The sequence below is a fragment of the Odontomachus brunneus genome, unplaced genomic scaffold (genome assembly GCF_010583005.1).
Source record: "Odontomachus brunneus isolate Ranch 3 - 2012 unplaced genomic scaffold, Obru_v1 Obru_scaffold_034, whole genome shotgun sequence".
Classification (NCBI taxonomy): domain Eukaryota; kingdom Metazoa; phylum Arthropoda; class Insecta; order Hymenoptera; family Formicidae; genus Odontomachus; species Odontomachus brunneus.
Window position 1 is genome coordinate 1,790,180 of NW_022639484.1, and position 12,056 is coordinate 1,802,235.

General features: G+C 34.8%; 1 protein-coding gene across 12 annotated transcripts in view; it reads left to right on the forward strand.

The window, feature by feature from the left end:
• LOC116843588 (SH3 and multiple ankyrin repeat domains protein 1-like) overlaps window positions 1–12,056 on the forward strand; it is a 326,286-nt gene that overhangs the window by 297,461 nt on the left and 16,769 nt on the right. For all 12 annotated transcript variants that reach the window (XM_032814085.1, XM_032814088.1, XM_032814089.1 and 9 more), the window contains 2 exons: window positions 8,899–9,079; window positions 10,353–10,672. In XM_032814085.1, the coding sequence (XP_032669976.1) occupies window positions 8,899–9,079; window positions 10,353–10,672 (501 nt within the window). The remainder of the gene's footprint in view (window positions 1–8,898; window positions 9,080–10,352; window positions 10,673–12,056) is intronic.

The following is a 12,056-nucleotide window of genomic DNA, read 5'->3' on the forward strand; positions in this document are numbered from 1 at the left end:
TTTTTTTCAAATCAAAATAGTGCAAAAGCACATGTCGAAAAAACACTTTATCGCGTTCCATTTTTCACAAAGCAAAAGAAATTGTTGTTTAGGAAAATAATTGTGTATGCTGACTGAATGTTATCGAGAAATGTCGAAATTAATCACAAACTACCTGTTTCGTTAGTAATGACTACTAGAACTGTTTGCATTGCCATCTAACATTTGCGGGCGGAAACTAAGTTAAGGTCCTAATAGTTCGAGAGAAATTATAAAAAATTTGTTGTAATTTTTATTACAATACTTTCTCCACGTTTTTTTGAGTTAATTTTATAATTGGTTCATTAAACTACATTTTTAACTTACACAAACAAGAGATTAAAATAACTATGTTAATTTAAAATAAAATAAATATGTAAATTTTGCTGCAAGAATTAGTCCATATCATTCGCTATATTGTAAACAAAACGATTATCTATCATTTTTGAGCTGAATTATGAATTCTCTGTTTTGTACAGTGAGAAAATTCATTTTTTAACGGAAGAATATTTCCATTGGACAGTCGGTTGATTAAAAATAGCAACACTTTTCCTCGATGAATTTCGTAACGCGAAACTTTCTGTGTCGAATAAGCGAATTTGTTTTTTAGTGATTCTCTTATGAGATACGTTGAATGCAGAATACGTTGCAAAATTTATCGAGGAAAAGCATCGAGGTTGTTGCACTTAATCAGCCGGCTGGACGAATAAGTTTACAAACTTAGCCCAAAAATCACGATATTTTGTCCGCGGCTGTACCACACAGAGATTGCGTTTAAGTCGATTTATCTTGACTGACCTTCTTTATAGTGTATAATTATTTTTCTATAGGAAGTATTTTCTCGATCTCATTAATGGAGTTTGTGAAGTCTCATGCAAAAATGATGGGTGAACTTTGCAATATATAATTTCTCCCTGGAACAAAGGTCCAATCTCGAGAAGACGGTGCTCGCGTCTCCTCAATGTCACCTTCGATTTCGAGCTAAAGACGCCGCGAAACGATATCGTCTTCGTAACATAACGAGATAGAAAGGTCGCGAGGAGAATATATTACGTAATTAATCATCGCGACGATCCTCGCTGTCTTCGCTATAAATCACTTGGCGGTGCGACGAATCCGCGTGCACGCACGTATGCACGCATGGCACGCACGCACGCATAGCTCAGATCGCGATGATTGTTGAAACGGGGATTCGCGAAAAACAAATAATCCGGTCCCGGGTTAACGAGATCTGGATCCTGTCCCGCGGTTTTCTTGCGTAACCGGTGCTAGTTCTCATCACCGTCCCCGGTTGAGCTCTTCTCGTCGTCGTTCTCGTCGTCGTCGTCCACCTCCTCGCCTTCGTCTTCTTCTGCTTCTTCGGCCGGTCCCGATCGGTTCCACTGCCAGCTGCACGTCCCCGCTTCGTCGCGGGAGATTCACTTTCAGGGACGGCTGACTCATACAGCTTCTTTGACCATCTTTAAGCCGCATTCACCTCGCACGAGTTACAAATTACCAGGCCCGTCGACGAAAAACTCACATTTAACGAACGCCTGTCAGCGGGATTTCCAGTAGACAATGGCGGCCTGGTGGTTTTGAAAATCGTATGGATGTGTCGCAAAAGCCGGCCCGCGGCACAAAATGCGCTCATAATACGGGACTGCATTATCTTCCGACGTAAACGGTTTATGTGTTCTTAAAGCTAGAATCACACGATTTCATGTCTTCTCACACGCATGCTGGTCGGTAGCTCAGTCCACTGCACGAATCGCTATCATGTATTGGAAGGTCTTATGTAGTGAACTGTGCCGGTCAGCTTGCATATCGGAGGACATCAAATCGTGTATTGTGTGGTTCTAGTTTTTATACAACACGTTTCGCAAATATTTGCTCGCTGTTGCTGTCGATATCGGCATTGGTACCTCGATGGCGGTTTGATCCTGATTTACTGTGGAATTTCGCGACAATGATATTTGCTCACGGACAACAATTCGTTTACCCCGATTAGATCTAATGGAGAAAGTCTAAAAAATGCCGTTCTAAGCTTCTCTAACTAGACAAATATTTATATAAAGACTGTATCAGACTAGTGAAAATTGAAACTTATCCAATCGGGATCACATGAGCCAAAATTAAAATTACTTGTTTTATCAAAATTTGATTTCTAATTTGCAATCCTTAATCTTCAATACTAATCTAATATTAACTTTGCGTGGTAATTTCTCTAGATAGATCAGAATAGACATTTTTTTTTAATTTACTGCCTTATATCTAGTGAGGTATAAATTATTATTGTGTCCGTATGTAAGAGTAGATATATTATAAAACTATTTAGAAATATAGATTGCCAATAGTTAATTTCAGATTGATAGCTAGAGTGTATCGCGCCGCCACTGATTAAATAAAAAATGAGAGAAGTAAAGTCAAGTGTCGAATATGTTTTTTATGTAATAGTATTCTTATTGCTAATAATATATATTAATTATATTAATATATATTAATATGTAATAATATATATTAATAATATATATTAATAATTATATATTGCTAATAATATATATTCAAATATAGAATTGAAATAGTTTTAGAAAATGGTGGTATATTGCTTTGTGGAAAGCTACAAATCAACGAGCTAAAGCAAAAGAAGGAAAAAATGATTTTGTCTTGTTATGATTAAATCAATCTAACTTTAAACATCGCACATGCGCGCGTGCGTGTACGCATATACACACACATGTAACCACGATGATACTCAATGTATATTAATGATATACTATTTTTATATACTATTATGCTATATATACTATTTGTATATATTATTATATTCATATTATTTATATATACGAGACGAAATACATTAATTCGTATTATTTTGTGCTTATATATAAAAACTAAAATTTTTATTTATATAACATATTATATATGTATATATTTTTTGAATAGAGGAAATATATATAGGGTGTTTTAAAAGTGAAGTTCTATCGCTCGGGAGATGATTGGGGACTCAAAAACAAGAAAGAAGTTGGCATAAAAATAGGTCCGAAAATGCGTTGTTTTCGAGTCATCGTCATTTTTATGTAAAATTTCAAATTATTTTGCTTTCAAATTTTTTTCAAAATTAAAAGAAGAAATGATTAAAAAAAAGAGAAATGATTTTTATGAGTTTTATAAGATAATTAAAGTCAAATAATAGTTACGGGTTACTTTAACACTACCCAGGATGCACCACATGGAAGTACAGCCCGCTTGTGATCAAACAAAGGGTTGCTAAGCGGACTGTACCTCCAGGTGGTGCATTTTAGATAGTGCTAAAGTAAGTAATCAGTAATTTTTTTATTTGACTTTAATTATATTATAACATTCATAAAAATCATTTCTCTTTTCAATTTTGGAAAAAAGTGGAAGCAAAATAATTTCAAATTTTAAAATAAAAATGACGATAACTCGGAAATGTTCGGACCTACGTTTATACCAACTTTTTTTCTTATTTTTGAATCTCCAATTACATCCCAAGCGACTGACCTCCGCTTTTGAAACACCCTGTATATGTTATAGTCAAAACTGTATATGTTATATGTAGTGCGCTCCTAGGATTGTCTGGTCAATGTGCGGAACAATCAAATGTTTTGATCAAAGCCCGAAATAGTTTTGTTTTGACTTTTAACTATGTTTTTAATCAACTCTAGAAGTGAATAACATGGCTGGTCAAAGTTAGAAAATATATATGAACTAAAAAATATGTATGTATAAATATGTATAAATATATATAAATATGTAATATATTTGATGTAACCAACTCACAATGTTAATTGTTAAAAAATGTACATTTATGCACGTACATCTTAACAATCAATGTTCTCACAAAGGTGCAAGGTAGGATTAAATTAGATTTTTTGTCGGACAAAGTCTCTCACTCTATCAAAAATATATTTTTAACACTTGTTGAATGCATACGATATCGAAGAATTACATTCTATTTATGAAATTTCTTTTGTTAATAATTTCTTAATAAACAACAAGCGGCGACTAATGCCCGTTTCTACCAACTTTGGTTAACTTAACCTGGTTATTCCAACGGGATTTATTAATCGCATCTGTCAATTTTGACTAACGAAAAGTGCGATCAGTCAACTCAGTTGGAATAATCAGTCGGTTAAGTTAGTAGAAATGGGTAGAAATAAGTCACTAGTGACCAGTTAATCCTAAGAGCATCCGTGCTACGAACTTTGACTATAACATATGCATAACATAATTGATGAATCTCAAGATATATTTATATTATGTATATGTGTGTGTGGTGGATTGAATAAGGGCTAAATTTCGAAAATGTTGAAAATATTGAATATATTTCTCAGTATAGTAATGTGAATAACAAGAGATGGACTATTGGCAACCCATACTTTAATCATTCGAAAAGATGTTCGATCGAAATTATTTAATCATTTCTTAGATTTCCACCGTGTTTTCTACACTCAGAAAAAAAATTTTAAATTAACAAATGTTTATTAGGTGAGTGCCATTAATGTATTTACTTAAATCAAAATTTTCTTCATTTAAACCGACTATTGTTATTTAAATCGAGTAAATAATACTTGGCTTAAAAATAAAGAGAATTTTGATTCAAGTAAATATGTTAATATGTTAATACGGTATCCGTCTGAGAAATATTTGTTAATTTTTAGATACTTTTTTCTCAGTGTAGGGAAAACGAAATAATTCCGGCCGGAAACGAGTAATTTCATAATATTTGCCGAGGTTTCGGCCGTCGAGCAGTCGTCTGAATGTAACAAGACAATTATAAGGCTTAAAAGTGAAAACGAAGGTAAAAATGTTAAGTGCCAAGGGGATAAAATAAGACGAGATTATATTATTTCAACGACCGTCGGTCGGCCGCGAGTAGAAATGAAATCGAATTGTTCCACGGCGATCCCTCAACTGAAGGACGACGAAGTGAATAAGGGCTCGCGTATACGTCGGGCCGAAGAGACGTTATTATCGGAAATGAATACGAAATGAAGCTCGTGTCCGAGTCGCCGACATTTCGCCGTAATGTTACCCTCCTTCCAACAAAGCTCCCTTATTACAATAATCGATTCCACTGTCAATCTCAGACTCGCTTTCGTCACGAGAGCCGGGGCCGGGCGAAGTCGGTTTCAGGGCCGTCTCGATTCATCAGGCCAGTTTCTTTGATCGCCCTCGACGACCCATTCATTTCGCACGAGTTACGTATCGCCGGACAATCGGCCCGGACGTGGGCGACACGGCCGCGCCGGCAGATCGTTACACTGAAAGAAAAGTGAAAATTGACGGTCGCGTGTCGGCGACGGCTGTCAGCCGCGCGCGCGGTAAAGAATAATTAATTATCGTGCGTACACGACACCGGAACGAGCGCTCGACACGCGTAACGTTTGACAATCTATTCCAGATCGGCATGCATTATGTATTCCTTCTCGATTTCATCTCGACGACGGTTACGCCGACGGCCAGCATAAAAACTTACTTCGCAACTTTTTATCCCGCTCGATATATTGACTTCCTCTCGTTTCTTTACAGAGCAAACGCAGCCTCGCTCGTGATAGAATCCGATAGCGGCGCGAGATAGGCACCTCGCGGTTCTCAATTTTCATTTTTATCCTCAAAACACTCCCTTGATACTCGGCTCTCTCTCTCTCTCTCTCTCTGGCTCCTCCCCTCTGCCCCCCCCTCCCCTCCCATCGGGAGCAGTCAATATCCGAGTTCGGATAAGCGACACCGTTAGGTACGCCGAGAGCTGCCGAGAGCATCCGTGCGCGTCCACCGCGATAAAACCGGCCGCGATGCGATCCGCGATGATGGCAGCGCGATGCGCTCGCGCTGCACTTACGCATCCGGCGCTACCGCGCTTAGGCCGACACAGTGGTCTCCGCCGCGCTATTATTGTTGGAGTACAATGGGGCCACGCGGTCGATTGTCGGCGGCCACCGAAAAGAACTCGCGCAAGAAGAGTCGGCGGGACATAACTCTTCGCGATGTTGTCGTTCTCGCAGTGTGGTCTGAAGTAAAATTTTCTCGCTGGTTGAGAAGGCGTTCACAGAGGCGTAATGCTTACTAAAAGGGGAAATGTGTACCCATTATTAAATGAATAAGATGAATATCGTAATTACTGACCAGGTATAACTTTATCGTGGAAAAGAACTAATAAATTAATAATAAGGCCTGTCTTTTATCGCTGAATTGGTGGAATTTACGGATTTGGTGGTATTTACGGAACTTAAAAAGAAATGGGTATAGTTGAGGCTTGGTAGAACAGAGAGGAGGAGAGAATTAGTGTAAGTTAGTGCAGCTAGTTCAGCAATAGAAAACAAATCTGTATAGACGTATTAGGCAAAATGTACAAAATTTATTTTGTTGGAAAGCTTGAACATTCAGGGCTTTAGCTGTGCTGCATTTCGCTAATTTATGAACAGATTTTTATTTACTCATAAAATCTTCGCAAGCATGATGCAGTACCACATTTAATGACATGTACATTTAAGTTTGTCCCAATTTGTGACATGTGTACTGCCAAAAGGTGGATACATTTTTACACTGAGAAAAAAATATTTTAAAAGTAACAAATATTTATTAGATGAGTATCATTAACATATTTACTTAAAAAATTTAAATTTAAATTAAATTTTCTTAAATTTTCTTTCGGTTTAAATTAAGAAAATTTAATTTAAATTTAAATTTTCTTAATTTAAACCGAATATTATTTATTTAAGTCATATCAATAATTCTCGGTTTAAATAAAGAGAATTTTTATTTAAGTAAATATGTTAATGATACCCACCTAATAAATATTAGTTTTTAGATATTTTTTTCTTCAGTGTATTATTGGCTATGACTAATAAAGACAATTATTACTGATAATTATTACTGATAGATACTGAGAAAAACTATGAGATACTATTTTTGTTGATATTATTGTTTTCATAGAAAAAATAAAGGTATTAGTAAAAGTTATTTATTTAATACCATATTTATGTGACTTACTTTATAGGTTAGAAATTCGTATCTGTACCGATTCTGGAGGAGTAACTTATAATATTTATGTTATCTCTTAATCTTGTTATAAATTATATTTACAAATCGCATTTTCTCTTTAGAAGTAAGAATGTTTATATTATTTTATGTCATATTTATTTATTTTAGCAGTTAGTAATGAAGGCAAATAAATATTTTAGTACAGACTAGTCATAAACTATCAATAAGATTAACTCGTTAATCTGTTATCGAAATTATATAATACGATAAACGAGTTTAATCAGTCGAATAGTCAGTTAAAGAATAGTTACAAAAGTCTGACATCTAATAATATAACGTAAATGAAAAAAATGATTATAAAAACAAACATGAAAAAAATGATTATAAAAACAAACATCAATATTAACCCTCAATTTTTAACATGTCGGCGAGTACCTGTTGCGTTTAGCAACATATTTATAATTATGATATTCCAGCACCCACTTTGGATCGTAATTTTATAAAAATTTGTTGCAACAAATAATATAAAATTATTATAAAATTGAGGGTGAAAACATACTTTTGGGAATAAATATAAATTTGTATCAGGGAATTTATAAAGAAAAACGTATGCAATTGTCACGAATTGGAACACTGTTGCTAATCGGGACATTCACTTTATACAAGGTGTCCGGTAGTTTACGGAGGAATCGCGATGCACAGGTAGATTAGCTAAAAAAAAAAATTCCTTTACCATTTTGGGAAAAACTATGTAAAATTTTGAGTTATTAATCAAAGAAGATTCACGAATAATCACGCGCCATACTGTGATGGCGACGTTTACCGCTGTATGCTTGTATATTAGATCAAATTGAGTAAAAAAGCCCTCTCTACCATTTCTTAAATGACTATGTAGATATTTAGTTATTAATTAAAGAAGATTAATGCATTATTGTACACAACTATACATGACATAAGCGGCAGATGTCATCATCACAGTTCATCTACCGTATGGCGCGCGATCATTCACGAATCCTCTTCAATTAATAACTTAGAATTTTACGTGTTGTTCGCAAAATAGTAGAGGAATTTTTTGTTCAGTTTGACCTAACCTGTACACCGCGGCTCTTCTGTGAGTTACCGGACACCCTGTATAAATGAAGCCGAATGCTAAGTATATAATATTGCAAATGTTTCAAGACGTCGGCGGAAGGTAAGATAATCGCAAGAACCGTTTCTCCATTAATTCCCGCGGTATATCCAACCGACAAAAATTCCGTCGAAATATAAAATACCCACGACGCGAAAGAAGCGAAGGTACACACAAAGGATGACAGCTTCAGATTGAATTTTCGATAAGGGGGAGAAAGAGAGAGTCAGGTTCGATCTGCCGAAGGCAAAGTCCTGGTACTTTATACACATCTTATGTCACGTCCGGTATATTGCGTATTCATCGATAACAGAGAAATACGCGTGACGAACGTATTCATAGTAGATTATAAGAAACAGCAATTATAGCCGTCTAGGTGAGACGATCCGGCGATGAGATATACTTAGCCGATAGCCATTCGCGGCGCTCTCTCGCCGATGTATTTACATAAGTACTACCGAGTTATTGCGGATCTATACCGCCGACACAAATTACACGCGACGGTCAGTCGGCTGGAATATCTGGGATATCTCACTTTCGTGTGTAATTTGCGATCTCATTTTAGCCGCGGCGCGCGATACGCCGTAAAAATAATTTGCCGAGCGGCCGGACTAATAGATTTCACGCTTTTTCACGTCGACGAGATGAAAAGCGATGCGCCGCCGCTATCTGCACGATCGTTCTGCATTCGCTCAAATCGGCCGTCCGAACGGCACGGATCATTTCGAGTAGTGTGTAAGTTATTATCTCGATATAAATTACAGCTCAAGTACAAAAGGCGGGTGTACAAGATGCTGCATTTGGACGAGAAGCAGCTCAAGGCAATGCACACCAGGACGAATTTGCGAAGGTTACTGGATTATGTGGCGAGTAGTCAGGTGGAGAAGATCGCAAAGATGTGCAGCAAGGGGTTGGATCCCAATTTCCACTGTCAGGAGACAGGAGGTAATTCCTATACGGGGTGTCCCACAGTTGCCGCGACTTTGATTTGTACCAACAGATTCTCTGAGCAATGCAGGGTTCATTTTTCCTCATCGAAAACGTCGAGACATCAATAGTTACGAGATACAAGCGATTGAAAAAGCCGAGCTTTTTGCAAATTAAACTTTGAACGATCAAATGAATAATGAAATGTTTTTTTTTTTCGTTGATTTCAAAAATTCGTTGATTTGAAAAAGCTTTTCGCAAACTAAACTTTGAACGACTAAATGGATAACGAAATGATTTTTCTCCGTTTAAAATTTAAAATGAATTTTAATTTAAATGAAGTTTACTTTAGCTTTGGTTATAAAAATATGTTATGCTGAAAATTGAAAAGTCGCCATGAATAATAATCTCTTTCGACATTTTTGATGACAGAATATTATTTCCAAATTGTTCAGAGAACATTAAAATCGTAAAGTTTAGAACATTCTGTACATATACCATTATAAGCACGCAACAATCGAACAGCTGTCGCAAGCGAATAACCGTAATTTTTATCTGTTAGTTGTTGAGATCTATATATACACAATATTACAAATACAAGAAATATTATTCTTTTTATTTTCTTTATTAATGCATTATTTGTGCATTATTTGATTTAAAGATATACATAAATAATAAAAAGAGGTATATAAGTGTTTAAATATGTGTGTATGTATATATATATTTATTATAAGAGATATCTCTCTCTTAATACTCTATCAATTTTAATATTATAATAATAATATAATATTATAATATTATAATAATCTTTAATAATTTGTATGTATACATATAATGTCGATATATTAATCTTTAATATCACCCATAGTAATATTAAAATCCTAATTTAATTAGAAAAGTCAATAAAAAAATTAATAATAGAAGTTGAAGATAGAAGTTAAATATAGCAGTAATAGAAGTTAAAAATAGCATATAAACTCCAAGGAGAAAAATATTATAATTTAAATTTCAAATATCTCAATTCTCGAATAGTAAATTTTATTTTAATTGCATGAGCAGTTAGATAATATTTCAATCTATATATAGTGAAAATTTCAATAAATTTGTAAGAAACTCATTTTGCCTTACAATCTTCTTAATATCTCAAGATTTGACCTGGAGACTTGACAATGTTTTATCGTAGAAGAGACATAAAATTACAGAATGCTTTTTTACATTTTTATATCCGTAAAATTTAGCGAGTGATTATTCAAAACGGCTACTAAAACGGTCTTTTCATTTGCAATTTTAGAAACGCCGTTGACCTTGGCGACAACTTTAAAAAAGCCGTCAAAAGTCATAATCGCATTAGTCAATGGCGGCGCTCTGCTGGACTATCGAACGAAGGAAGGCTTGACGGCGATGCACCGCGCCGTTGAGAGAAACAGTCTGGAGGCGGTGAAAACGCTTCTGGAGCTGGGGGCCAGTCCGAACTACAAGGATACGAAGGGCCTGACGCCGCTCTATTACAGCGTCATCTACAAAACCGATCCGATGCTCTGCGAAACGTTGCTTCACGATCACGCGACGATAGGAGCGCAGGATCTCCAGGGCTGGCAGGAAGTTCATCAGGTTTCGCTTGTTTCTTCTCGCAGATTATTTGCTTTGGATAAGAAACTGATGTCGAGATAAGGAAGGATTAATAACGGCGAAGTAATAAGAGCCTTTCCTTGTCGACATTCCTGCTGTATGAATCAACGGATTTCGGCGAAATCAAATCGCGCTTATCTTTTTATCGCTTACTAACATAATTCGAATCAATTAAATGTCTCTTTGCCACTTATGTTCTTGTACAGCACATTAAATCAACTTTTCTTAAGACTCCTGATCGTGGAACTTGTGGTTGACGACTTGATTGACGTTAGAAGCGAGAAAACGTACACCCGAAATTCCTACAAAGTACGTTGAAATAAAAGGATATATTAGTAAAATGATACCGATGCGATCGATTCAGCACATTTACAAGATATCCTGGAAACTTTCTTTTTGCTCTAACAATCAATAAATAATTATAAAATTAACGTTACCTTCCTGCTTAACAGACTGAATAAAATTGCATAAAAAAATGTATGTAGTACACTGGTTTGCTTTAAAAAATCACGTATATAAAAATCTGAATTGTATTTTTGATGAATAATAGTAAAATTATATAGGAAAGTATGTATATTCAGATAAATGTGTTTAATCATTTACTATAATATTTAATCGTTAAAAATTAAAAGCTAAATATAAAACATGAAGAAAATTGATAACCTTTTTATGTAAACTATAATATGAGAAAACTATAATGTGAAATTTTTGATAGAAATGATAAGTTCAGATAAACTCATATAGTATTTCAATGGGATTTGTACATATTCCTATCAATCTTCATCGAATTTTTTAATAAGGTGTGCAACCTTCATTTTTAACCTTTTCTCATGATGTTGTCATGTTGATTTTACAGTTATTTATTGAATAAAAGGAAAATTTTTGGAATATCCTACAAATGTGCTCAATTGATCACAAATATCACTTTATTGACATATTTTTTTATATCAACGTATTCCGCGAGAATTTTAGGCACGCGTATCATCTCTTCCTATATCATTAAGATGTCTCCCTACTTTAACACTTTGAAAATAAAATAAGTTTTGAGAATTTTTCGAAATAAATGTATGTATTACAATTACAAACTTTATACGTTTATTGAACAATATTTGAAGAATGTACTTAATTTATTATAAGTCATAGTAACAATAATATTCAAAGTTATTTTAGTGAAAGCGTTTGAAAAATAGTGTGTTGCTGGCGAACATGATTCTAGTCGTTGTAGTTATCTGAAACAAAAACCAAAAAGATTCTTAATCTGTATTATAAGTCTGGCTATCGCATGAACTAGAATAAATAAAAAATATTGAGAAAAGAAATGGCAAAAATTTTTAAAAACAACTTTGTTTTTTGACAAAAAAGTCGT